A 27,989-nucleotide genomic window follows, 5' to 3' on the forward strand; every position below is an offset into this window, starting at 1 on the left:
CGTGGGTTCAAACCCGAGTAAGCACCAATGAATTTTCATATGCTTAATTTGTGTTTATAATTCATCTCGTGCTTGACAGTGAAGGAAAACATCGTGAGGAAACCTGCATGTGTCTAATATCACTGAAATTCTGCTACATGTGTATTCTACCAACCCGCATTGGAACAACGTGATGGAAAAAGCTTCAAACCTTCTCCTCAAAAAGGGAGAGGAGGCTTTAGCCCAGTAGTGGGACATTCACAGTCTGTTACAGGTACAGTACAGTACATATTATATATAAGCTATAACTTTCTTGTTTATGAACCAATATCGATGATTCTTGTTGTTATATCATTAGATTACGAGCACAGATTTTAGCACACGGCGTAACGTATCATGCCCGCTGCGAATGGTACATTACGCCCCTTGATACCAGTCCTCCCACCTTAAATTAAATATATCAAATTAAAATATTTAATCAACATTACAATCAAGACATTATGATGTCATAATCAATAATCATTTCATGTGAAAACATAACTAAATTGTTTAAAGAGAAATGCGAATAAAAAAATGGAAGATCATTTATTAAGTGTGGGTATATTATTTTATGCAACCGATCTATAGCCTATTCCAACCACAAGAGGAATAAACCCAAATAAACAACTTTGACATCGATATCATTGGTCACCGATATTAATTGACCCGATATCATTGAATAATCTATGATATTCACTATGGATTCGCGAAATAATGGCGTTTTCAATGTCCGCGAAGTTGTAATCGGAACTTCGAATGTTAAATTAATATGGTTTTAACTAGTTAAGTGGATTAGTGCCGTATTATAAATAAAGGTAAATTAATCAAGAATTGTTTATAGTGCGTAATACAGCAGAACAATTAGAAAATCGCATGCAATTTGTAAATATACGGTTTGTTTATCTTTATTCCTACTCCGATTGGAATAGTGTACAGAACAGTAGATACATGAAAAACTTATTAATTTTATTAATAAGAAAAGAGTATTATTTATATAAAAAAGAGCTTTGTGCAAGCTCGTCTGGGTAGGTACCACCCACTCATCAGATATTCTACCGCAAAATAGCAGTACTTGGTATTGTTGTGTTCTGGTTTGAAGGGTGAGTGAGCTAGTGTAATTACAGGCACAAGGGACATCTTAGTTCCCTAGGTTGGTGGCGCATTGGTATTGTAAGCAATGGTTAACATTTCATACAATGCCAATGTCTATGGACGTGGGTGACCAGTTACCATCAGGTGGCCCTTATACTCGTTCACCTACCTATTCTATATAAAAAACAGTATTTATCGTATTTAATTAAGTCTTATTATAAAATATTCAACATTGGTGCTTGTTACAGTATCAAAGTTATACTGAGAGATACTTTAAGGCTTAATCAAAGCTATATATAATTCGAACAGGCTCGCTCATGTGCATTAGTTATACTTGGTTCTAAGTTAGCCGACGCTCGCGGCACGTGACACTTAGACCACATATATATGTTACTGTTTATATCTAAAGATATTTTTAATATAAATTACATATTTTATAAACTATAATGTATGTAAAACTATATGTGAAATAAATTTAATATTGTACTTACTTGTACGTACTTGGTGGAGTAGCGTTACCCAAGCCTGTTTGGGAAGGTACCGGCCATTCATTATATTCTACCGCGATCTATATAATCCAATGGCTATGGGTGGTGACCACTTACCGTCAGGTGACTTGAAACATAAAAAAGTCACCTTAAATGCTATAATAAATACAAATCCAAGAATGATATGGGAAAAAATAATAAAACGAGAACTGAAAATATTTTATCAGTTATTACGTTTTTACACTACCTACCCTATATCCATCTTTTATTCTTACAAAATGTACTATTTATATTTCTTAATCTCATGTAAAATCGATATTTTGCTAAGCGTCTTCTCATATGCATTGGTATTGTCAACCGTACATATTAAGTGAAGTAATTACACTAGCTCACATACAGCTTATTCTAGGTAGTATAATATTGTTAGTTATTACTAATATTCATATTTATCATTCCTATAATTAAGCGCTAAGCTTGTGTTAGTAGTGGAGGCGACAATAGCCCAAGAGGTCAGGACAGAACCTGCGACTTTTTACATCTCTGATTACGCATCTCCATTGCGCTATTAACGATTTAATTTATTGATTACTGGCTTGGCTTTAATGGATTAATCAATTCTATCTATGCAAAAGACGCAATGGGTCTGGACAAATGTGTATAATTAAACTCAGTATACTTAATTGTTGTTTTTATTGTAATTTATTAAAATATATATCTGTATTTGCTTGTACATTTTAAATATTATTATTTTTTATTCAATTTGAAATATTTTCCTTTTCATAGAATTAAAAAAAAAACCCTCTCTTTTAGTAATGCTTGCATGTTTTCTATTTTAGCCTATTGGGTGTGTTATAAAATTTTATTAACTTTTATTATTTGAGTAATTTTATCTTCTTTTACCTTTTACTGCACTGAATGTAACGTTTGTGTTAGCAGCGTATGTACTAGGCTTAGACTGAAAAGCATCCTAGCTGAGACTACGAATTTTTCAACAAATTATCAAATATCATATTATTAACTCTTTTTTATGGCTTTGTACCTTAATTTTGTTTTTGTTTCTTTTTGGCGAATAAAATTATTTGTTATTATTATTACTTCTAAAATTATCTACACTCGTTATATTTTTACGACATCACCGTATCGGAAACTATAAACGGTTCATATTCTCAAGTAAAGTGAAACAGCACGTGTTGAACTTTCGAATTACACTAGAACAGATGCAGTGCAAACAAAGCACCGGAAACGTTGATAGCGATAATTGTAAATATTCATAACACTAGCAAGAGTTACCATAAATTTATACAAATGTTTGTTAATTGTATGAAAATTCCACCTAAGAACTATTTGGTATATAAAAAATATTTTTATAAATTAAACTTTGATACTCACTAACTATAATATATATGTTATATACATATAGAAAAATTTCCAAGAGCAGAAATGATTCAGATACACCACACTGATCTTATCTTTGGATAACGGTTTCCAATTCTGTGCTTCACATTTTCACTTGCTTTAAGTTTGACGTAACTATTAATGTGATACGTGTCAATTTCATTCAGTTGTAACTGTGAAAAAATCGCAATAGTTCAAGTACTATAATAATTAAATACAAAAAGCCGAGATGGCCTAGTGGTTAGAACGCGTGAATCTTAACCGATGATCGCGGGTTCAAACCCGGGTAAGCACCACTGAATTTTCATGTGCTTAATTTGTGATTATAATTCATCTCGTGCTTGACGGTGAAGGAAAACATCGTGAGGAAACCTGCATGTGTCTAATTTCACTGAAATTCTGGCACATGAGTATTCCACCAACCCGCACTGGAGCAGCGTGGTGGAATAAGCTCCAAACCTTCTCCTCAAAAAGGGAGAGGAGGCCTTAGCCCAGCAGTGGGACATTAACAGGCTGTTACTGTACTGTAATGTTTATACGATTAACAAGGAACGAAAACCTAATATATATTTTAAAATATTTTATAAGCAAATAACTAGATAAAATATGTATAATAATTAATACGTAATAGTTAATTATACAATAATACAAATAACTTAAATTAATGCCTTTTGTGTGAATAAATACTCAAATTCCTAAATGTGCTTCAATTAACAACTTCATAAACAACTATAGTTTTTAGTAATGATCTGTTACTAATAGCAGTTAATTACACTTAATTCTCCCTCAGCAAATGGTTTTAGTATAAATACACCGAAATTTATGCATTGCTTTTACTTGTCAACAATTTTCTTTTTCATGTTTATATATGTATTTTTATAGTATAGGAAGGCGGACGAGCATATGGGCCACCTGATGGTAAGTGGTCACCAACGCCCATAGACATTGGCATTGTAAGAAATGATAACCATCGTTTACATCACCAAACCTTGGGAACTAAGATGTTATGTCCCTTGTGCATGTAATTACACTGGCACACTCACCCTTCAAACCGGAACACAACAATAACAAGTACTGCTGTTTTGCGGTAGAATATCTGATGAGTGGGTGGTACCTACCCAGGCGAGCTTGCATGAAGGTCTACCACCAGTACAGTATATAGATACAGTACAGTTATATGATATATTTATGTTGATTGCCTCATTACTGTAGTGGTTAGCTTATAAGGCTGCAGATCCCGATGTCCTGTGTTCAAACCCCAGCTCGAGCCAAAAAGCTATCAGGTCTCAGTAGCAACTCAAAGTTCAGATGTCGAAAGTATTTACATATCCATACCACGAAAACTACTTAATATTACCGTACCGTAACAGCCTGTGAATGTGCCACTGCTGGGCTAAAGGCCTCCTCTCCTCTTTTTGAGGAGAAGGTTTGGAGCTTATTCCACCACTTATTACTTAATATTGGTACGTTATATTGGTCCGTAATATGTATCAGTCATAGTCAACGAGGAAATTATCTGATGAGAATGGTCGCTGAGGCCGAAATGGTGCAGATATTCTTTTGCATCTACATACCTTTATGACATTTATTAAAATATATTTTAAAAGCAAAAGTAATAGAAGTGTAATAGAAAAAAATTGTAGCGCGCGCTCATATCCCACAATAATAAATAAAGCAATGTTGTTCTTAAACGTAATTGCGGCTAATTATTGTAAGGCGCTATAAAAACAAGAAACATTTTTGCATAAACTACTAAACTGTGTTCTGTATAAAATTACGAATACGTTATGAAATATAGATGATTTCAAAATATTTACTGATTACTTGTTTTAAATAAAATGGTTACAATAATTTATACAAATAAATAAATAAGTATAATGTATTACCGGCCATAAAAAAACTAGACTAATAAGGCGATGTACATGTACAGTAACAGTCTGTGAATTTCCAACTGCTGGCCTCCTCTCCTTTTTTGAGGAAAAAGTTGTATATACATTATATAAATACATTAATAATATTATACATACAAAATTGTATATATTAAATTAATTGTTATTAAGTATATTTTAATTATACAAAACTCAGTTCAGCTCTTGACTTATTACTAGAATTAACGTCCCGACCCGATGGCAGCTTTAAATTTAATTTTGATAAAATAATTAACTAGTTATCTTTTACAATGAACACTAAAGTGTTTGAAAGGGTCTTCTTTAAAGTTTTAATTTTAAAATTGTTAAATAAAACGGTTAGTTAAACTTGTATATTAATGAAGTAAGAAATACAATTATAGCATTTAACAATCGAAAATATTTCTTAAAGTATCTTAGGCGAAATATTTAAAAATAATTTATTTCTGCAAGCAGAAAAGCGTGTTCATCAATGCATTTAATATCTTATACAAAATTACTAATATTACCTATATGAAAAAACAAAGAGTGAATTGTCATTATCATTAAAAGATAATTGGACGAATTTAATTATAAATCAAATATAAAATCCGCTTTGAGAACCGGACTTGCATTTTATCAATACCAGCTGCTTCGCTGACAATCAATTAGTGTTGTTTATTGAAACTGCAAGAGATAGGGACGTCGGGCACAGCTTTTATTAAAATTTCATTCCATAAGGACGTCTCTTAACGCGAAAAATTGTAAAATAATTTTATCTGTTTCTCCCCTTTATTAAAATTTCAGATCTTGACGTGCTCAATTCAGTTTCAAGCATTTAAATCAATTCCATTTAAATATTCGCAGTTAATTGTTAATTTAAGGACTGAATGAGTTATTACTAATAAAATTATGAATAAAAAATACGTATTATTTATAAACATTTTTATGTAAATGTGTCACCTTTTTACCAAAAACCTTTTGAGCACCAATGGAAGTTAGAATGCGAGACCAACTTCCTCACGGGTACAAAGGGCTCTCCCATAATATATGCCAGATCGGCGATAAGCAACAATGCCTATTTTTCTCCCATTTACCCTAAAGCGCCGTCCATCTTACAAAGATATTTATTACTCCCTTTCTGAGTCTGATTTAGAACCTTCCTTTGCTATCTTAATTTCTGAAAAACGTTTTCAACGCCCTTTTCAGATAATTGGGCATGGTCTTTGTAATTTTGCCTTAAGGGGAACCAGAGTACATGTAAAAAAATATATTATTGTTATGTTAAGAATCAGATCATTAATTTTATTTTCGAAATAAATCAAATATGTCTTACGTTTCAGACTTTTTAGAGGTACCACTAAGTGTAGTAAAGGAGGTTGATATATAGACAAACTCCTTACAACAATGACTTTTAGTCATCAAAGTTTAAATTTAATTTAAAAAATTAAAAATATGTAAATATTATAAAAGAGAATGAGAGAGAGGCGTACGGCATCTCTCGGATTAGTAACATTATGTTTATTCAAAATAAATAAATGAATAAATAATCGTAATCTTCTGTATCTTACATGTAACACATGTTAGGTATTAATTATGTTAAATGTAATATTTGGACATTATTAATCCTGGAACAAAAGATTCAACATTACCTATGCTATAAATATTTATTAATTTAAATCCACAAAATCCGTAGCTAAAAAGCGTAGCGATAAAAAAAACACTGATATAAGCGCTATATTCCTTAAAATAGCCATAAGAATATTTTAAAAACATAATTAATCTGCGACTTTTTAAATAGCCATTAAATAGTTATAAGAGCCTACTTGTCATTTTTTTCTTGCTTTCATCTTCGAAGGTTTTTAAATGAATAGACAATAACATGTTCAAATTTTATAATTTATATGATACTATTAACTAACTTTTACAATAGGCTTAGTACAAATCTTAGAACTAACTTAACTAAGTAATATCACATATCACCAGCGACGTCAAACATATTTATAGTAATACAAAAAGAACACTTCAGAAAAGTGTTCTAAGTTTTGGCAAGGTTACATTGAAATAACTTACATACAATCACATTACTATAAAACTACATAATAATCTCTTCTATGTTAATAAATAACTTTAAGAAATCGAGTAAAATGTTTAAGCAATGGTAACAATTTTATTACTAATTTAGTCAAACATTATCGAATTTAATTTGACGATGAATAAAATAAATAGACAAATATAAGTACTGTCCAATAAATAAATTAAAAAAAAAACCTGAGTGAAATAATAAATATACATAAATTCTTAAAAATAAATTAATAAAACACATTAAACGATAAGTACAAATTCGTATTTGAATACTTGGTATTAAAAATCTTCAATAATTTAAAAATTAAAATCTCGTTATAAGATTATATATAGTAAGCATCAAGATTTTCAATACTTACAAGTTCATTGGATTAAATTAAGCGTTGCCTACATTACATTATATTTGCCTACGTTCCAATTACAAAATTAATCAACAAAACAAGGACAACGTAAGCTGATGATGTTACTACAACTGCTGAAGATGTTGTGTTATTAACATAAACTACAGGCCACCAGTGAGTAATTGATATAAATTGGCCATCACTGGGATTTGGCTTAGGTGTCGTTTCATGTTCTAACATATTGTCTGGTATATAACTACCACAGGTTGGAAAATCGCGTGGGACTGGTGGCATATCTTTATCTTCGCCGACCTTGAACACCAAAGCCATACCAATTTCTACATGAAATTCTATATGACAATGAAACAGCCAGTAACCAGGATTATCAGCTTTGAATCTTATAACCGTGTAACCACCATCAGGTACGGTGACTGTATCTTTGAGTGGAGCATTTTTAAGATTCCTTTTAAGTAAACCTGCTTCGTCAAAGGCTTTAACTTCATCTATTGTTGTATCGTTAGCTAAACGCCTCATACCAACTACTCTGAAATTATGACCATGCAAATGGAAAGGATGATTGGCGTCAAATGTAACTCCTTCATCGACTATAATAACTTCAACGACAGAGTTTTTTCTAACAGATAAAACATGAGAACATTCGCAATAACCATCTTTGCAGGATTCGTCTATACTTGATGCGTTACAAAAGTTATCTGCTGTAGGTCGCGCTATGAGTAGAGGACTTGAAGGCATTTTCATACTAATATGATTCAATTGCGGTGTGTAAAGTCTGTCGTTTGCATGCGGAACTGTAACAAAATTGAAAAATATATTAAAAGTTAAGAAATATTTTTTGGAGATACAATTGTCATATAATGCTGATAATTTTTTTTTTTTTTATAGAATAGGAAGGTGGACGAGCATATGGGCCACCTGATGGTAAGTGGTCACCAAACGCCCTTAGACATTGGCATTGTAAGAAATGTCCACCCTTCAAACCGGAACACAACAATATCAAGTATTGCTGTTTTGCGGTAGAATATTTGATGAGTGGGTGGTATTTATTTATTTATTTATTGACACTTTATTGCACCCAAACTTAAAACTAAAAATTACAATTTTTAAACAAACAAAACAAAGGTGAGGTGCAACAGGCGGCCTTATCGCTAAGCAGCGATCTCTTCCAGGCAACCTTTGAGCAGAGGATCGTAATATTTATAAATGGGAAGGGTACAAGCCAGTTTACCTATATACTACATACACTACTACATACATAATACATATATATACTACACTACTATTATATATAATATAAATATACATATATATACATACATAAATAAATACATAATATATATATAATAAAAATAGGAGATATAACAAAACAAAAAATTAACAACGACAACGACTGCTTAGTATTAATAATGCGACAAGTAAAAGTCCTTAACCATACTTTTAAAAACGGCCAATAACTGTGCGCGCCTTGTAGCTAAGGATAATGAGTTCCAAAGTCGAGAAGCTTCAACTGTGAAGGACTTAGAATAGTAGGAAGAAGAGTGAGAAGGAATGGAGAGAATTAAATTTTCATTTGAGCGAAGAGCGCGCTTATGAGTCTCCCTAAGGAGAGTGAAACGCTCTTTAAGATAGAAGAGTGTCGCTGGATTAAAAAGAATAGAATAGAGAAGAGATAAAATGTGAGTATTCCTGCGAAGGCGAATAGGGAGTCAATTGAGTTTTTGGCGAAATTCGGAAACATGATCATATTTGCGCAAACCAAATATGAACCGTATACATAGGTTTTGTAATCGCTCAAGTTTGTTTAATTGCTCCTCACTTAAGTTAGTGTAACAAGTGTCAGCATAATCAAGAATCGGTAGAAGGAGAGATTGTGCTAGCGTAACTTTAGTTGGAATGGGTAGAAAGTTTTTCAATCTTCTCAATGAGCCAATGGAAAAGAATATTTTTTTACTAACATCATTTATTTGAGGTGTCCAAGAAAGGTGCCTATCAAAGATAACGCCGAGATTTTTTGCTGTTTCACAGATTGATATGCAGACGCCATCAAAAAGGACGGGTGGTAATTGTTTCCACTCAATCCGTGAAATAAGTCTCGGGCTTCCAATGATAATCACCTTTGTTTTAGTGGGATTAACTCTCAGACCATAAGATTTACTCCATTGACTTATGTGCATCAAATCTTCGTTTATTAAATCAATGGTGTCCGAGAGCCCGCTAAATTGAGTACGCTAAATTGGGTGGTACCTACCCAGACGAGCTTACACAAAGCCCTACCACCAGTAATAAATTAAAGACCATATCTTAAAACAAGTAAATAGCATACAATTAATAAATCTCAAGTAAAAAACATCCTCGAAAAGATTCCACGCTTATTTGGTTACAAACACATTCAAACTGCGAAACATTTATTCCACCGCTAAATAGCAGTACTTACGAGAAGTATTGGCTTGTTCTGGTTTGTGCAGTGAGCCATTGTAATTACAGACATAAGACACATATCATGTAGGTTCCCGAGGTTCAAAGTTGATGGCGCACTGAATATATAAGAAATGCTTAATATTTCTTACAGTGCCAATGGCTGTTGGCGGTGGTTACCACGAACCATCAGCTGAATCATTCGCCAGTCTGCCTACCTATATATACTACATGAGAACATAAACTTCTGGAGAAATATGAAAAAAACATACTAACCTTGGTAATACCCGTAATAAGGAGACCGATGGAAATGCGAATTATTCTTTGCGTAGAAATCGTATGCGACATAAAACTGATAATCCGCTATTTCTTTCAAACTGTCGTCATAGCCTTGGAGAGACTTCATTTCAGCGACGCTTATTGTCTCATCTTCTTCTTCACCTTTGTTCAACGCGTTTAATTGCTGAAAATAAATTATATATTTCAAATAATATTATTTCTTGTAATATTAATATTAAAATATACTTAATTTTTTTATCGTTATACACGTTAGGTTTTTAAGTTACATGAATTGTATCGGAATATAGATTCAACTGTGAACTCAGTAGGAAAATATACTCTCTTTTTATTTAAATCAAATACATAGTCATCTAAAGAGCTGCATGCTTTTTTATCATTTATATTTATATTATGTAATTCTTTATTCGTGTATTTTAATGTAAAATTTAAATTCATTATTAGGTAACGTTACAAAACATCTGCGGAATCTCATTATGGAAACGATACCTTGCCCCGGGAAGTATGTATTGACTTTGCGGAGTTGGATACTTGGTCTTATATGTTTCGCTTTACGCTCGTATTTACGTTATAAATGTCGCTGATTTTATCAAAATGATCTGTTTAGAGTAGATTTAAATAATGTACTAATTCGATCAAAATATCCCAGAGTCTCGAGCTCCAAGATTATAATAGACCGCACAGCTCTTTATTTGTAACATGAAACCGACTCAAATTAATACGCCGTAAGACATAACACTCCGAAAATAAACAAAAGAAATTAAGCAGTAGCAATATCACTTATCTGTCTGATTTTTCAAATGAAGAATAAAACAAAATTGTAGCCATATTAAGGTGGAGCCGTGATAGGACATATTTGCCTCAAATAGTGTTTCATAAGTAAAAGTAGATGGTAATCTGTTTCAATAATCTATCTCTAAAGATAAAGGCATGTCACACTTAACATATGCTGTCAATGACATCCCTTGTCCGTGTTATTAAACGGAAGCATTCTTCAGACCGAACAACGACAAAACTAACTTTTTTACCATCGTAGATGTAAAGAACAACAAAATAAGAAGAATATGGATGAGATATGGATAAGAGTATGATGACGTAAATAATTATACCTATAGGCTATTCCAACCAAGACACGAGAAAAGGCATGTCTCATTTGACATAGTTTGTCAATGACATCTCTTGTCCCTGTTATTAAACGAAAGCACTCTTTGGAACAAACACTTCAATAAAAAACATCGTTATTTGATTGTAGGAAACACACTGTAACCACTCCATTAATGTATATGAATTGAAAATATATTTAAATATTCCATATTGAATTATGATGATGATGAATTATATATTCTGTATTTTCAAGTACCACTGGTGGTTTTTATTTCATAGAGCAGGTAGGTGGACGAGCAAACGGATCACCTAATGGGAAGTCACCTATAGACATTGGCATAGTAAGAAATATTAATCATCGCTTACATCGCCAATGCACTAACCAAGATATTATGTCCCTTGTGCCTGTAATTACACTGGCTCACCCTTCAAACCAGAACAGAACTATACCAAGTACTGGGAGAATATCTGATGAATGGGTGTACCTACACAGACGAGCTTGCACAAAGCCCTACCCTGCCCTACCAAGAGCGGTCGGTTGTTATTTAAATTTTACATATATTTTTCGTCTTATATAAGAATTAGTATATAAGTTAACATTTCAATTTTATGATGAAAATTAAACTTAGGCATTTGTAAATATTTATTGATATTTAACTCTATTTCAATTTACGACATATTTATGTCTTCGATAAAATGGCGGTTCTGGATATAGCAGCAATAAATAAATTTTATATATTGAAGTTTTATTAGATTCGTGTCTATATAATAAAAAGGAAATCTTTGAGTCTTCAACGTTCAATTGCTGAATGATTTTTTATTTCAGTCATGTTTTATTTAAGCTTTACTCTATTCGTTATTTAAAATTATATATCAGTATTTTATTCCAATAATAAAGCGCCATTTTTTTATATTCAGTTCAGTTCATACAGATAGGCATATTATTTATAAATTATATAAAAAAAATATATACATTCTGAAATTACCAATATTTAATTTCTCCATTTCTTAAATTTTTATTTCAATCTTTCAAATAGTAATTTAAACTTTGTTATAATTTATTTCTTTTGAATTTATAATATAGTGATTACATTTGTTACCTTAACATTAAATATAAAAACATTAAAATTATGGGATTAAAAATGTCTTAGTAATTATAGTTACAAAATTCCTCATTCAATTTCACTTGCGTATAACAAAACACCCTCTCGTTGTCGTGTCAACATCTATGTTAAATCATGATGATCAGTTAAGTAGTTAAGACGTAAAAGCGTAACAAACCAACACATTTATAATATTAATAAAAAAGTAGCTAATAAAGTCGAAGCCAAACTCGTGACGTTGGTCCACAGCCCACAATTTATATTAGTCGTAACTTGTGTCTAGACAAGGATTTAAAACCTAACTTTTTTATTTTTCGTAAATGTAAAGAACAACAAAATAATAGGGTAAGCAACACAAAAAATATCCACAGCCAAAATGTGGATATGAATTACAATTAAATTATTTATATAAAATAATCGTTAATTGGGATAGAACATTATATAATTGATGGTTTTATGTGCAAATGAACAATCGGGACTTTAGTATTCTAGCGCATTCGGTGCCAAAAATATTAAGCCAACTTCAAAACTGATAGAGTAGTGCACTAAAACTAAATAACATGCACCATTATTAAGATATTTTATATATTTTACATAACTATCTAAAGACAGTGCCAAGTCCCAAAAAATACTCATAAGCATCTTCATTTATTAATGATGGATAAAAATAAGATGACGTAAATTATTATACCTATAGGCTATTCCAACCAAGACACGAGTAAAGACAAAAAACAATTTTTGAATTGAAACAAAGCTTGAATTGACGCGCTATCATTCGTCGAAATCTTGAAAACGGTACAGTAACAGCCTGTGAATGTCCCACTGCTGGGCTAAGGCCTCCTCTACCTTTTTGGGACAAGGCTTGGAGCTTATTCCAACATGCTGCTCTAATGCAAGTGGAATATACATGTGGCAGAATTTCAGTGAAATTAGACACATGCAGGTTTCCTCACGATGTTTTCCTTTACTGTCAAGCAATTAAGCACATGAAAATTCACGCCTTCTTACCACGATCACGCCTTCTTACCACTGAACCATCTTGGCTCTTTAAATCTTAAATAAGCTATGATATTCAATATAGCTTTGCGAAAAAAAAGCGCTTTGAATGTCGGCGGATGCGAGTTTCGATAAAAATATAAAAGGAACTTTGGAAGTAAAATTAAAATGGATATAATTTGTATATATAATTGAAATCACTGTTTCTGTTGTTTTATTATAAAAATAAATATCTTTTTATTAATCAAAAACTGTACTCTATAATACAGTAAAGTTGTAAGAACATTGTTCGGAATATGTAAATCTATGTTTTGTCTATCTTTACTCTTTCATCGATTGGAATAGACTATACATTTCAATCCAAAAGTATTTTGAATGACTGCCTCGTTGATCTAGTGGCTTGATGTAAGGCCGCAGAATCAGCGGTCCTGGGTTCAATTTCCAAGTCGGGCCAATAAGAAGTTTGTGGCGTCCACCACATGTGCATCCTACTAACATACATACTTACGCACATATTATAAACATACATCCAAACAGACATACTACACAACACATTCCAACTCAACATAGAATATTGGATTGACGACACAACGGACGATCGAACGTACACAGTGGACAACCGCATTGTTTATCTCCGTTGTGACGTCGTCCTTTGTTCTATGTTGAGGCCCCGCCTACCGGTGCAAGCGCATTGGAGCGACGGATTTTTTATATTGGCTACGAATGATCCTACCAACGTTTACGACTTACGCATTATTCATTATTCTACCACCGTCATAACCGTTACTTGCGCTTAAAAATAATTCGCTTTGTGTTTAAGTATTGTGTTCGTGTTTATGTGTACATATGTGATCGTCTATGCCTGTATAACGTTATTTCTTCTGTGCGCATATATTGTGTGTATAACGTGTGTATAATATACACGTTTATGGACCATCCGCGTGAGTTTCATTTCTTATTATAATATTCTCACAGACCCTTCTCGCATCACAACCTCATAGCTCACTGGAGACCCTTGCACACTTGGCCGACAGGGTGCAAGATATAGCATCCCCACCGCACCACATTGCTGCGACATCTGCGCATGGACCCAGTTTACAGTCCATGGCTGGTGAGATCGCCGAATTGCGGAGAATGGTTAAGGATCTGACCCTCGAGCTTGGCAGACGACCCCGCTCGAGGACTCGACATCAGCGCCGTGACAGAAGTGGATCATCCAGACGTTCCGAGTCCAGCTATCGGAAGTATCCGATATGCTGGTATCACCAACGGTTTAGGGACGGCGCAACGAAGTGCATAAAGCCGTGTGACTTTTCGAAGGCGGGAAACTCTCAAAGCAGTCGGTAATGACGACTACCGACTGCTCCAACCCAACACCAGGTCGTCTATTCGTCACTGACCGCCGGACCAAGAACGAGTTCCTTATCGACACGGGCAGTGACCTGTGCGTATTTCCTCGGGCCCTACACAACCAGTGCAAGCAGACTGGCTATCAACTGTCGGCGGCTAACGGCAGTGTCATCAACACGTATGGTTTTGTTAATTTTAATTTAGATCTAGGCTTACGCAGGGATTTTCCTTGGCGCTTTATTGTTGCGGATGTAACCAAAGCTATCATAGGTGTAGACTTTCTTTGTAAATACAATTTATCTGTAGACGTAAAAAATAAGCGCCTAATAGACAATATCACCTCACTTACTTCAATTGCTGAGCTTTACTACAATAAAGATACTTGCAATGCTTTTTCTGTAAAGGTCTTGACTGGTGAATCTCGATACCATTCTATTCTGTCGCAATACCAAAGATTAATCCGACCATCCGGTATACCTTGCACACCTAGGCATAACACCGTACACCATATACGCACCACACCTGGACCTCCCATAGCTTGCACTCCCCGCAGGTTAGCTCCCGATAAGCTCACCATAGCTAAGCGCGAATTCGAGATTATGCTGAGCAACGGCACTGCACGTCCTTCAGACAGTCCATGGTCGTCGCCATTACATTTAGCTCCGAAGAAGGACAACGGATGGCGACCTTGCGGGAACTACCGCAAGCTCAACGCGAGGACAATTCCGGACATGTACCCCATCCGACATATCCACGATTTCGCGCATAATATATCAGGTTGTACAATTTTTTCTACAATCGACTTGGTTAAAGCTTACAACCAAGTGCCGGTTAGTGAAGATGACATCCCAAAAACTGCCATTACAACCCCGTTTGGTTTGTTCGAGTTCCCATTCATGACCTTTGGTCTCAGGAACGCAGGCCAAACGTTTCAAAGGTTGGTTGACGAGATGACTCGCGGGTTAGATTTTGTTTACCCTTACCTGGATGACTTCCTGGTTTTCTCCAAAAGTCAGGCCGAACACGAGAAGCATCTGCATCAACTGTTCGGGAGAATGCGAGACTACGGCATGCTGGTCAACTCGGCCAAGTGTGTCTTCGGTGCCGAGGAGGTAACGTTTTTAGGTTACAGAATTTCGGCAGCTGGTACCAAGCCCTTAGACTCTAAGGTAGACGCCATCAAGCAATTCCCAGTACCTAAAACCGTCCAACAGCTGAGACGTTACCTAGGTATGTTGAACTTTTACAGGCGATTTATACCTCAGGCTGCTAAAATCCAACAGCCCCTCCACGCCTTACTCACTGGTTCAGTGAAGGGCTCCCACCCAGTCCATATATCTGGCGAAGCCCTCGCAGCATTTAACCAGAGTAAGGAGAGTCTTTGTGATGCCACTTTACTTGCACACCCAGATATCCAGGCCAAACTAGCTCTCGTCACAGATGCGTCTGACCAGGCTATGGGGGCAGTCTTGCAGCAACACAAAGATGGGATTTGGCAACCGCTAGCATTTTTCTCACGGAAACTGAGTCCGGCACAGCAAAAGTATTCCCCGTATGATCGCGAGCTTCTTGCTATCTACGAGGGAATCAAACACTTTCGCCACATGCTAGAGGCGCGACATTTCACAGTCTATACTGACCACAAGCCATTGCTTTACGCCTTCCACGAGAGGAAAAGTAGCAGCTCCCCTCGTCAGTATAGACACCTGGATTTCATAGCGCAGTTCACCACAGACATTCAGCATATATCTGGCAAAGATAATGTTGTTGCTGATGCCTTGTCCCGGGTGGACGCACTACAGAGCCCTGTCGCCATTGAAACAGTCGCCAAATCCCAAATCAACGACCCTGAATTAACACTTCTACTCGGTGGTGAATCTTCACTCCGCCTCGAGAAGAAGACAATTGACGGTAGCCTAATGTCACTATACTGTGACGTAAGCACCCCTACGCCGAGACCATTCGTGACTAAATCACTTAGGCGTCAAGTCTTCGACAGTCTGCACTGCCTTAGTCACCCTGGTGCTAATGCGACTGCCAAACTTGTATCGCAGCGATACGTGTGGCCAGGTGTGCGGAAAGACTGCCGCGAATGGTCACGGAAGTGCCTGGATTGCCAACGTGCCAAGGTCACAAGACATGTGACAGCACCATTAGGCACCTTCGAATTACCACGAGCCAGGTTCACTCAAATTCACATTGACCTAGTGGGACCTCTTCCGCCATCTGAAGGTTTCAAATATTGCCTCACAGCTGTAGACCGTTTTACTAGATGGCCTGAGGCGATACCTATCGCAGACATAACAGCTGAGACGGTTGGCAAGGCACTGCTGTCGGGATGGATATCCCGTTTTGGCTGTCCGACAGACATCGTTACCGACCGCGGACGTCAGTTCGAGTCCGCTCTGTTTAACTGCCTGTCCAAGATAGCCGGGTTTCATCATCGACGAACCACCGCCTACCACCCCGCATGCAATGGTCTTGTAGAGCGATTTCATCGTCAGCTGAAATCATCGATCATGTGCCATGCCGATAGCCATTGGACCGAATCGCTACCCCTGGTCCTCCTTGGCATGCGCAGTTGCATCAAAGAAGATCTCAACTCTTCATCCGCGGAGCTCGTATATGGCGAACCTCTTCGCCTCCCCGGAGAATTTTTCAATTCCTGTGTAGACGGTACCACGGACCTTTCCGACTTCACCGCTCGCCTGCACAGGATAATTAATAATCTCCGACTCTCTCCAGCCTCACGTCACGCGAACAATAAAGTCTTCGTATTTAAAGACCTCGCTTCCTCCACCCACGTATTTCTCAGGGAAGACGCGGTGCGGGGATCCTTACAACCACCATACACCGGCCCTTATAAGGTTGTACAAAGTGGAGACAAAGTCTTTAAAATCCTAGTCAAGGGTAAACAGGTCTCCGTCTCCATCGACCGTCTAAAACCAGCGTACATGGCCACAGAACCCGCCACAAGCATCGAAGTCCAGCACGGCAACATCAGCCAAGCTAAAGATGCTGTGTGCCCCGATGTCCGAGCAACTCGCTCGGGTCGAAAGGTCCGATTCCCGGATTTTTACCGTCCGTAGGGACGCTCTCTGGGGGGGAGTGATGTGGCGTCCACCACATGTGCATCCTACTAACATACATACTTACGCACATATTATAAACATACATCCAAACAGACATACTACACAACACATTCCAACTCAACATAGAATATTGGATTGACGACACAACGGACGATCGAACGTACACAGTGGACAACCGCATTGTTTATCTCTGTTGTGACGTCGTCCTTTGTTCTATGTTGAGGCCCCGCCTACCGGTGCAAGCGCATTGGAGCGACGGATTTTTTATATTGGCTACGAATGATCCTACCAACGTTTACGACTTACGCATTATTAATTATTCTACCACCGTCATAACCGTTACTTGCGCTTAAAAATAATTCGCTTTGTGTTTAAGTATTGTGTTCGTGTTTATGTGTACATATGTGATCTTCTATGCCTGTATAACGTTATTTCTTCTGTGCGCATATATTGTGTGTATAACGTGTGTATAATATACACGTTTATGGACCATCCGCGTGAGTTTCATTTCTTATTATAATATTCTCACAGACCCTAACACACGCATCACTTACCCATAAGTTATTGAGTTTTTCTGTCAGAAAATTCTTAGTAGCAGCCCGGAGTCTGGAAGTTGGAAGTGTATTCACTCCTGTGCATCGGAAATCACGTAAAGCTGTTGGTCCTGTGCCTAAACTCTTTCCGGTCGTGTCGGATTGCCGTCCTCGGATCGGATTATGAGAGTTAGAGAAAGAGAGTGCACCTGTGTTTGCGCGCATACTATAATATATATATATATATATATATATATATATAGTAAATATATATATATATATATATATATATATATATATATATATATATATATATATATATATATATTTACTATATATATACTTGTACACTATAATATCTCCTGCGTGGTTGGCTAATTTCTCTTGAGATTGGCCGTCGTGGCCGAAATCAGTCTGGAGGACTTTTTTATTATTTTGTAATATTGTCCGAACACCAATTCAAACCATGAATTTTATTAACGGAAAACTTTTAAGTTTTTTTCTATTAATATATTATTAATTTTAATAAACAATAGTGTTCATCAAATATTTTGATCTAAAATAATCAGACAGTGGACGAATTTTGCGAAATCAGTGAATGGAGATTAAATAACATAAATATAATATATAGTTTTATTTTCTACAAATGACGAACATTTCAGAAAACATAGACTAATAAAATTATATTATTATACTATATAATGACAATTTAGACTAAATACTACACCACCACGCTGGTCCCGCATTAGAGTAGTATGATGAAATATGCTACAACCCTTATCCTTAAATTGAGAGGCCCAGCAGTGGGACATAAACAGGAGGCATCTTTACTTTTTATTAAATACTACAATAATAGTATTCGTTCCTTCTAAAATTTTATTTTAAAACCCTCTTATATAATACTTAATGACAACGTTAATAGCGAAACAAAACCACTGAAAGTTGGCAAAAATAGCATTTTTGTTTTGCAAATTTGTGATTACGCTGTTTTCATTTCCTTTCATAGTCCTTGTGAATGGATTTTCAAGCTACATTGCAATTATCTCTTCAACCAAATAATGGCTTAAGGCATTTTACATTCAGAGTCGAAAGCGGAAACAGCGCTGTATAGTATGTTATATGTTATGCTTTAGTGTTATTTTTCGTTATTTTAATTCTAATATATTTTAAAAATAGCTCTCATATCAGATTTTCTATAACATATCATCGTTAGACATTTAACCTCTTTTAACATTAAATTTAATAAAAAATATTTAATAAGAATACAATTTTACTAATTTAAGAATTCGTTGATTTTTTTTATAAAATAGGTAAGATAAATAGATAGGATAAGATATTATGTCCTTTGTGCCGGTAATTACACTGGCTCATTTACTCTTGTAACTGTGGTTGGCGGTAGAATATATGATGAGTTGATGGTACCTACCCAGACGGGCATGCACAAAGCCCTGCTTCTAAGAAAGTGGTGGTCGTTATAATGTTTTATATTTGGCATAATTTGGCATAACTAAAAATACTAGTACAACAAAAGATTTAAAAGAAAAACGCCCGTATGTTTCCGCTGGCGGAACTCCTATATCCTATCCTTAAACTCATAGCCTGGCGGTACGCCAATCTCTACCATCGGATTAGATTCAAGAAATTATAACAGTACGCTTTTGAAACTAACAGTCTAATTATATATTTGAACACAGATTCTATCTTAACATATTCTACAACTACATAAAAATATATTAATTGACAATACACATTAATAATTTCCAAATTTGCGATTGATTTCCACACTTCTGATGACCCAAGAGCTGGCGCTTATTTAGCCCAAAGGCTGAGTCTAGCGGTGCAGAGCAATAGCAAGGCAATAGTGGCAGCGTCTTGGATACAATGCCACATGACAATCTTTTAGACGGCGTGTTTTTGCTATAAATTTGTAATGTGTATTTTGTTTTTTTTTATTTTTATTTTATATATTATAAACATTTCAATTGTGAATAATTATTCACAATTGAAAGCTTATATCCAAATATCATTAATAAGAAGAGCCTATTATTCTTAATAGCATTATTTGGTATTCGGTAGATACATATTTATATATATCTTTGTAGTGAGTGAAGTAAGTCAGAAGAAGCTAATTAATTTTTAAAAATGACAATTCAATAGCGATTTTAGCAGACTACTTAAGTACGGTTAAGAATACTAATTAAGTACGGTCTGTGTTATATTGATTTTTAATGAATAAAAGGATAATTTTAGACAACAGATTTTTTAAATATGTACAGAAGATTTTAGTGAAAATATTTTTAAATTTCTGCTTTAGTTAATTGACTAGGAGGCTTATTAATAATTAATGAATTTTTTTTTATAGAATAAAAAGGTGGACGAACATATGGGCCACCTGATGGTAAGTGGTCACCAACGCTCATAGAAATGTTAATCATCGCTTACATCACCAATGCGCTACCAACCTTGGTAACTAAGATGTTATGTCCCTTGTGCCTATAATTACACTGGCTCACTCACCCTTCAAACCGGAACACAACAATACAAAGTACTGCTGTTTTGCGGTAGAATATCTGATGAGTGGATGGTACCTACCCAGTCGAGTGCACAAAGCTCTACCACCAGAGAATAAAATATAAAAAGAGCCATATTTTAAACGTAGAACATGATAAAATTAAAATTTCTTAATTATACTTTATGAATACACTTACTTATATAGTTAACTAGTTTTTGGCCGTTGTTTCGCCCGCGTATGGGAAGGGGGCAAGTATTATGTACTCTATGGAATTTTTTGTACCCCTGACAACGTGTATACAAAGTTTCATGATGATCGGTTAAGAAGCTAAGACGTAAAATCGTAACAAACAAACACACTTTCGCATTTTTAATATCAATATATGTTCTTTTTGATATGATCAAATATATAGAAAAAGAAAATCCTTGAAATTTTTTAAGTATTAAGTAACTTTTAAATATGTATTTGTTATGTGTCATTTGTTTTTTTACTCACAAGTCCTTCATTATGTAACTCTTCCCAAGTAGGGTCGCCGGTCGGTTCAGACTCCATGGCGCCTTCGTAATGCAATACAGCAACTTGCTTCGCTTTTGTGAATCTATGGATAAATAATGTATTAACATAGAAGTTTAAAACTTAATACAATTTATTATAATAAATAATATAATAAAATCTGGTAATAAAATTAAGACAAATAATAACAATGATTTTTTTTTAATTAATAAAGACGTAAGAGATATATATATATATATATATTGGGATTTATTCGAAAACAGCGCGAATACTGAGTTAGTTACATTAATATCGTTATAATAATGTATTAACATAGAAGCTTAAAACTTAATACAATTTATTATAATAAATAATATAATAAAATCTGGTAATAAAACTAAGACAAATAATAACAATGATTTTTTTTAATTAATAAAGACGTAAGAGATATTGTAAAATGTTCTTGCAGGCGATATTTAAGCTTGGTGAAAACCTTATATATATATATATATACATATATAGTAACAGTAACAGCCTTTTTTTTTTTTCGCTGGAAAAACGCGTTTACGCGTTTCCCCCACTTGAAGTGGGGGGGTATGTGGGACTCGCCGGCGCCAAATATGCGCCGGAATACCCACTAAAAAACCAGCGGTACCCACACCGCCTTTTCGAGGGGCGTCACGGGATCGCATGCGCATACTACCGTGACGCCCCGACGGTTGGCCCGCCTCTGCATACCTCCAAATCTTAGGGGGTTCTCAGGGTACAAAGACCCCCTATCCCCGGCAACACTTAGGGCGGGAGGAGAAGATGCGCATAGCGCCGACGCCTTCTCCCCGGTCTTCTTCGACGAAGCGAGTCAGCGGAGGCCCTCTCCTCACGCTCCCGCTCCGCTGCCTCCTTCTGCGACATGACATTTTCGCAGAAGGAGACCGTCTCCAACCAGCATCTCTCGCTACCAAGCATGGCGTTTATCACACTCGGCAGCGAGAGATCTTCACCGACTAAGGCCGCCAGGGACAGGCGCTGAGGTCCCCAAGCGGCACACTCCATCAGAGTGTGGCACGCTGTGTCCGAAGGTGCACCACACTCATGGCAGGAGGGTGTCACCTCCCCCCTCGCTATCCGGTGCAGGTACTTACCGAAACAACCGTGTCCGGTAAGTACCTGCGTCAGCCTGAATGTGAGTGTGCCGTGACTCCGTTCCATCCAGCGACTCAAGTGGGGGCGGACCGCCTCCACTGTCACTAGGCCTGACGAGGGGGACCTCAGGTCCTCCTCCCACCTACGAATCAAGGCTCGCTGGGCTAGGGCCCTGACTCGCTCAACCTCCGCCGATCCTGGACGGACGCCGCTTGACCTCGTTTCCACCCGGAACCGGTGCACTTCCGCAAGCACCTCTGCCTGGAGTTCCCAGGGCGGATCGCTCGCGAGAAGTGTCGCTGCCGTCCATGACACCGTACGGTACCCACGTATCGCTCTCACCGCTATGACTCTTTGCGGCCTCCGCAGAAAAGCTCTGTTACGAGCGGTGAGAGCATCCACCCAAATGGGTGCACCGTACAACGCCATGGAGCGTACCACGCCAGCGTATAAGCGCCGACATGGTGTTTCCGGCCCTCCTACATTGGGTAGGAGGCGGCCCAGGGCAGCAACAGCGCTTATGAGCTTCGGGCCGAGTTAGACAAAATGCTGCCTGAAGCTCCATCTTCCGTCCAGGATCAGGCCCAGATACCTCATCTGGGCTTGCACCTTAATCACCGTCCCCTGGACGGTGATAGACGCCCCTTGAGGGGGACCCCGACGTGGACCGTGGAATAGGAGGGCCTCTGTTTTTGTGACAGAGACCCTCAAGCCCAGCATCCCAATCCGGTCCATCGTGAGCGATACTTCGACCTCGGCCAGGCGAGCCGCCTCCTGAAAGGTCTGCCCCGTCGCCGTGATGAGGGTGTCATCCGCGTAGCACAACACCCTCATTCCGGGAAGGATGGGGGCCCTAAGGAGCCAATCGAATCCGACGTTCCACAGGATTGGGCCGAGTACCGACCCCTGTGGAACGCCGCAGCCTACCCAACGCCGGACAAGTCGCCCATCGCCCCCCCTCCCAGAGGACCACTCGGTCCCGGAGGTATGCCCCCAACAGCCTTCTGAGATAGGAAGGCACCCTGTGGTATCGGAGTGACTCCCTTATAGTCTCGAAGGGAAGACTGTTAAAGGCGTTCGCTACGTCCAGCGATACCGCCAGGACTACGTCTCCTCGGGTCACCGCCTCGGTGGTCCAGGTCTTTAGGGCGTCCAGGGCGTCAATGGTTGATCGACCCTCCCTGAACCCGTACTGAGCCTCTGAAAGACCCGGCCCCACCTCGTTGAGGTGCTGAATAAGACGGGCAGCGAGGATCTTCTCGAAGAGCTTGCCCGTCTCATTCAGCAGCACAATTGGCCTATATGCCGAAGGAGAATCGAGTGGACGCCCCTCTTTCGGCAACAGAACCAACTTTCCTTCCTTCCACAGCTTCGGAAACTGCTCACTGGAAAGACATTCATCAAACAGTTCCCGAAGCCTCCCACCTAGATGTTCCAGGGCGTCACGCAGAACACGCCCTGGAACCCCGTCCGGACCCGGCGCTGTGGTTCTGGCCCTCAATCGATCAAGGGCCATCTCCATCTCTCGCTCCGTAACGTGTGGTGGAGCCGCACTGTCATCTGTTACAGAGCGAGGGGTCATACTTGGTGGGACGTGTTCACCTGATTGGGGAAATAATTCACCAACCAGTCGCAGGAGGAGATCCGGCGGCAACGTTTCCGTCGCAGGGGCGCCGTGTGTGCGGAACTTTCCTCGCACACCACGGTACGGGCGTCCCCACGGGTCCCTGTTCAGGCCCACCAGAAGCTCCTCCCTTGCTCTCTCCTTAGCTTGACTTATCACCTGCTGCAGCTCCTTTTTTAGCTGGCGATAAGTGGCCCACAGCCGTCCCTCCAAATCCGCGTTGAGGCCGTTGTGCCTGCGACAGCGGACGTATGCCCTCCGTGCCCGGTTACATGTCGCTCGAAGCTCCGTTATTTCGGGTGACCACCAGTATACCTGGCGGCGTGGTACCCTGCGTCGGGTCCTCGGCATGGCCGCATCGCACTCCTCCTTTAGAGCGCTGCGCATGCGGTCCGCCAGCTCGTCGACACTGGCACCCTCCCTCCTTCCCGCGGAACCCCACCGCTGCACGATAGCAGCTTCCCTGACCAGCTCACGATCCAGCTGGCCAAGGGACCACCTGGGGAGCGTGGTTGGTACCCTCAGAGGTTCCGCTGGCCTGCAAGAGGTGGATATCTCAAACCGGATGTATCTATGGTCCGACAGAGTCTCCACCTCCTCCTCCACTCTCCAATTTCTAACTCTGCGCGCCGTGACAGGCGTAGCGAACGATAAGTCCACCACGGACCCTCCCTGCTGCCTCACGCAGGTGTTCACCTGCCCCTTGTTAAGTAGGGATAGGCTGGAGAGTAGGGCCCACACCTGGACAGCCCTCCCTCGCGGGTTTGTGGCAGGATTTCCCCAGGCACGTGATTTCGCGTTGAAGTCACCGAGAACTACTATCGGTTTCGGCGACTGCCTGGACACCGCAACTCGGACAGAACCGAGGTAGCTCTCGAACTCCGCCAGGCCGCGGTTGGGGGAGAAGTATGTTCCTACTACTACGTACTCTCCCCATCCCGCCACTACGTAGCCCGAGCCCCTCTCAATGAGTGAGAGGGAAGGACCCGTACCGCTCCGAGTGAGGACTGCCACAGTGCCGTCCAAGTCCCCTACCCAGTGAGATAAGGGAGGGACGAAATAGGGCTCGCAGGCCACAGCCAGGTCGATTTGCCACTCCGCCATGGACTGCAGTAGCAGGTCCTGAGTCCCGGCGCAGTGGTTGACGTTCGTCTGAAGGAAGCTGAGTTTGTCGCTCATGTTGACATGGGTGCTTCCTCTTCGGCCTGGCACCGTCCGACGTTGGTGATGGTGTGAGTGCCTAATACCATCTTTCCTTTTGTGAAGGGAGGGTTACACTCTCCCGAGCCCATCACGTGCCCAGAGGGTCTTCCAGCGTCCGCACATACTGCACAGTGCAGCTTTCCAGTGCAGGTCGAAGACTTGTGGCCCTCGATACCACACCGGAAGCAAAGCCCACCTCGTTCCGCCTTGGATAGGCAGAGCATCTTTGTGTGTCCAACGCCCATGCATTTGTAACAGCGCAGAGGGCGCTGTTCCAGGACGTACACTTTGGCTGAGCTCCACCCTACCAGAAGACGACCGGCGTCGGACAGCTTCTTCGCCACCGTAATGGGACAGGTGATGCGGACCATACCCATATATCCGGGTCCACGCTGCAACGCTCCACACTTGACTGCCTCAGGCGTGCAGTCCCCTGCACGTGCGACTGCCGCAACCAGCTTCTCTGGGGTGACTGAGTCGTCGAGCCCCGTTACCTTCAAGTCAACTCTTTTTATGGACCGGACAACGTTGGCCACCCCGTCAAGTACAGTACGAAGCTTCTCCGCAAGCTTCTCCGCCTGCTCCGACTGTGCTTTTGGTAATTCTAACACTCTAGCCCCTGTTGCCGAGCGACGGACCTTAAGTCCGCTACAGATCCCGAGGTCCTGGAGCTTTATGCCCTGTTCGGCTCGCTCCAGGACCTGTGCGTATGTTACGCCCTTCTCTTCCGCCTCCGCCTCCGCCGCCGACACCTCTAAAATGAGCGCTGCGTTGCGGCCAGCCTCTGCACGCAGCTCCTCGGCACCCAATTTTATGGGATCCTCCCTACGGACATCCGAGGAAGAGGATTCGTCAGAGTCCAGCACGACTTCGATTGCATTTTTACGGAAAGCCCGACTTCTTAAGGAGCGCTCGAACGCCTCCTCCCTGGCTTCGGCGGCTTTCGCCTTAAGCTCAGCTTTAGCCCGAGTTAGGACAGTTCCGCGTCCCTTCGAAGTGGGCTTTCCGCGACGTGCACTATTACACTTCGCCGTAACTCGTCCCTCTGTCTCAGTATCAGAGCCAGAGTCGAAAATGCCTAAGCCCACGCGTGGGCGCTTCCGACCAGCAAAGGTATCTGAGGACAACTCCGTGTCCATCGTCAACAAAAAAAAACAAAAACAAAAAAAAAAAAAAAAAAACAACTCAAATCAACAATTTGTCTATAAAAGACTTATACCTAAAACAAAAATAAAAATAGGTCTATAAAGACCTATACCAAACAACGAAACCAATTCTTAAACAAAACAAAAGTCCATATTCAAGCCAAAATTCAATAATATGACGCGTCAAAAAATCAGAAACCAATAAATAAAGCCAAAGTGGGTAGTCGTGAAACATTCGGAAAGCGTAGATAAGAAGCGTATGCACACAACCTCACTCGACGACGGCCGAACCGTCAATCAACAGTAACAGCCTGTTAATGTCCCACTGCTGGGCTAAGGCCTCCTCTCCCTTTTGAGGAGAAGGTTTGGAGCTTATTCCACCACGCTGCTCCATTGCGGGTTGGTAGAATACACATGTGGCAGAATTTCAATGAAATTAGACACATGCAGGTTTCCTCACGATGTTTTCCTTCACCGTTAAGCACGAGATGAATTATAAACACAAATTAAGCACATGAAAATTCAGTGGTGCTTGCCCGGGTTTGAACCCACGATCATCGGTTAAGATTCACGCGTTCTTACCACTAGGCCATCTCGGCTTCTATATATATATATATATATATATATATATATATATATATATATATATATATATATATATATATATATATATATATTGGGATTTATTCAAAAACAGCGCGAATACTGAGTTAGTTACATTAATATCGTTTTGAGAAACGAAAATTTTTATTTTTTTACGTCCCTTATGCCCGTAGTTACACTGCCTCACGCACACTTTAAACTGACCACAATACTTCCTATTACTGCTTGGTAGTTGAATATAAGACGAGTGGGTGGTCCCTACCACGAACTATGTGGTAGCATTAACTCACGCTAGAGATATAAATGCGTATATTGTGGGGTCACATGTGGGATGTGGGATGTTAAATATTTTATAAGCTCTAACGTCTCAGTTGAACTTTAGAACAGCTAAATTAGATTACAAGTATGTAACTGCTATTTAATACTATCATTGTAACTAACCATTAATTTATGGCTTTGACAGCATTGATTCCAGATCACGACCAATAGAGCTTAACTTAAGGACCATTTCGAAACTCACCGCAGGATACAATCGTGATGTGTCAGAAAGTGATATGCGATATTGACTATTATAGATATAGCATTCAAAGGCATTCAATGCATCAAAATGGCGTGTCCCGTACGCGCAAATCATAAGGCACTAAGTAGTTTTGCCTGAACATGTAAATGATTTTTTTATGGTCTCGTGCCTATTATAATTTGTCATCCTTAAAACCGACAATTTTAAACTTGAGAATATATTTTCATACTTTCGTTTGTTAAAATTCGTGAATTTCGTAAATAAGAAAAACAAGAAGAAAACTTTGACCTTGTTAAAGAAAAACTTAAAATTTTGTCACTGTTGATAACGATCTCTTGAAACAATGGCACTAAAAAAACGACAGAAAAATATCATCTAACCAAAATAAAAATCACCTTTCATCGCAGTCCATGAGCCCTCTAAACCGAATCCAATAGTTTTCTATTTCATTATTTGCTTCCAATATAAAGTCGTAGCGTTCACCGGCATACGTCACAAGGGATGTGGCTGGAACAAAGAGATATAATTATCACA

The 27,989-nt window shown here is 38.9% G+C and overlaps 1 protein-coding gene across 3 annotated transcripts in view; it reads right to left on the minus strand.

Moving 5' to 3' along the window:
• Nucleotides 1-6,759: 6,759 nt before the first annotated feature.
• Nucleotides 6,760-27,989, minus strand: part of LOC126777624 (uncharacterized) — a 119,639-nt gene continuing 98,409 nt past the window's right edge. For all 3 annotated transcript variants that reach the window (XM_050500718.1, XM_050500717.1, XM_050500716.1), the window contains exons 8-11: nucleotides 27,851-27,962; nucleotides 21,221-21,323; nucleotides 10,015-10,201; nucleotides 6,760-8,114 (exon numbers count right to left, since the gene is read on the minus strand). In XM_050500718.1, the coding sequence (XP_050356675.1) occupies nucleotides 7,372-8,114; nucleotides 10,015-10,201; nucleotides 21,221-21,323; nucleotides 27,851-27,962 (1,145 nt within the window). In that variant the 3' untranslated portion in view covers nucleotides 6,760-7,371. The remainder of the gene's footprint in view (nucleotides 8,115-10,014; nucleotides 10,202-21,220; nucleotides 21,324-27,850; nucleotides 27,963-27,989) is intronic.

The sequence above is a fragment of the Nymphalis io genome, chromosome 23 (genome assembly GCF_905147045.1).
Source record: "Nymphalis io chromosome 23, ilAglIoxx1.1, whole genome shotgun sequence".
Classification (NCBI taxonomy): Eukaryota; Metazoa; Arthropoda; class Insecta; order Lepidoptera; family Nymphalidae; genus Nymphalis; species Nymphalis io.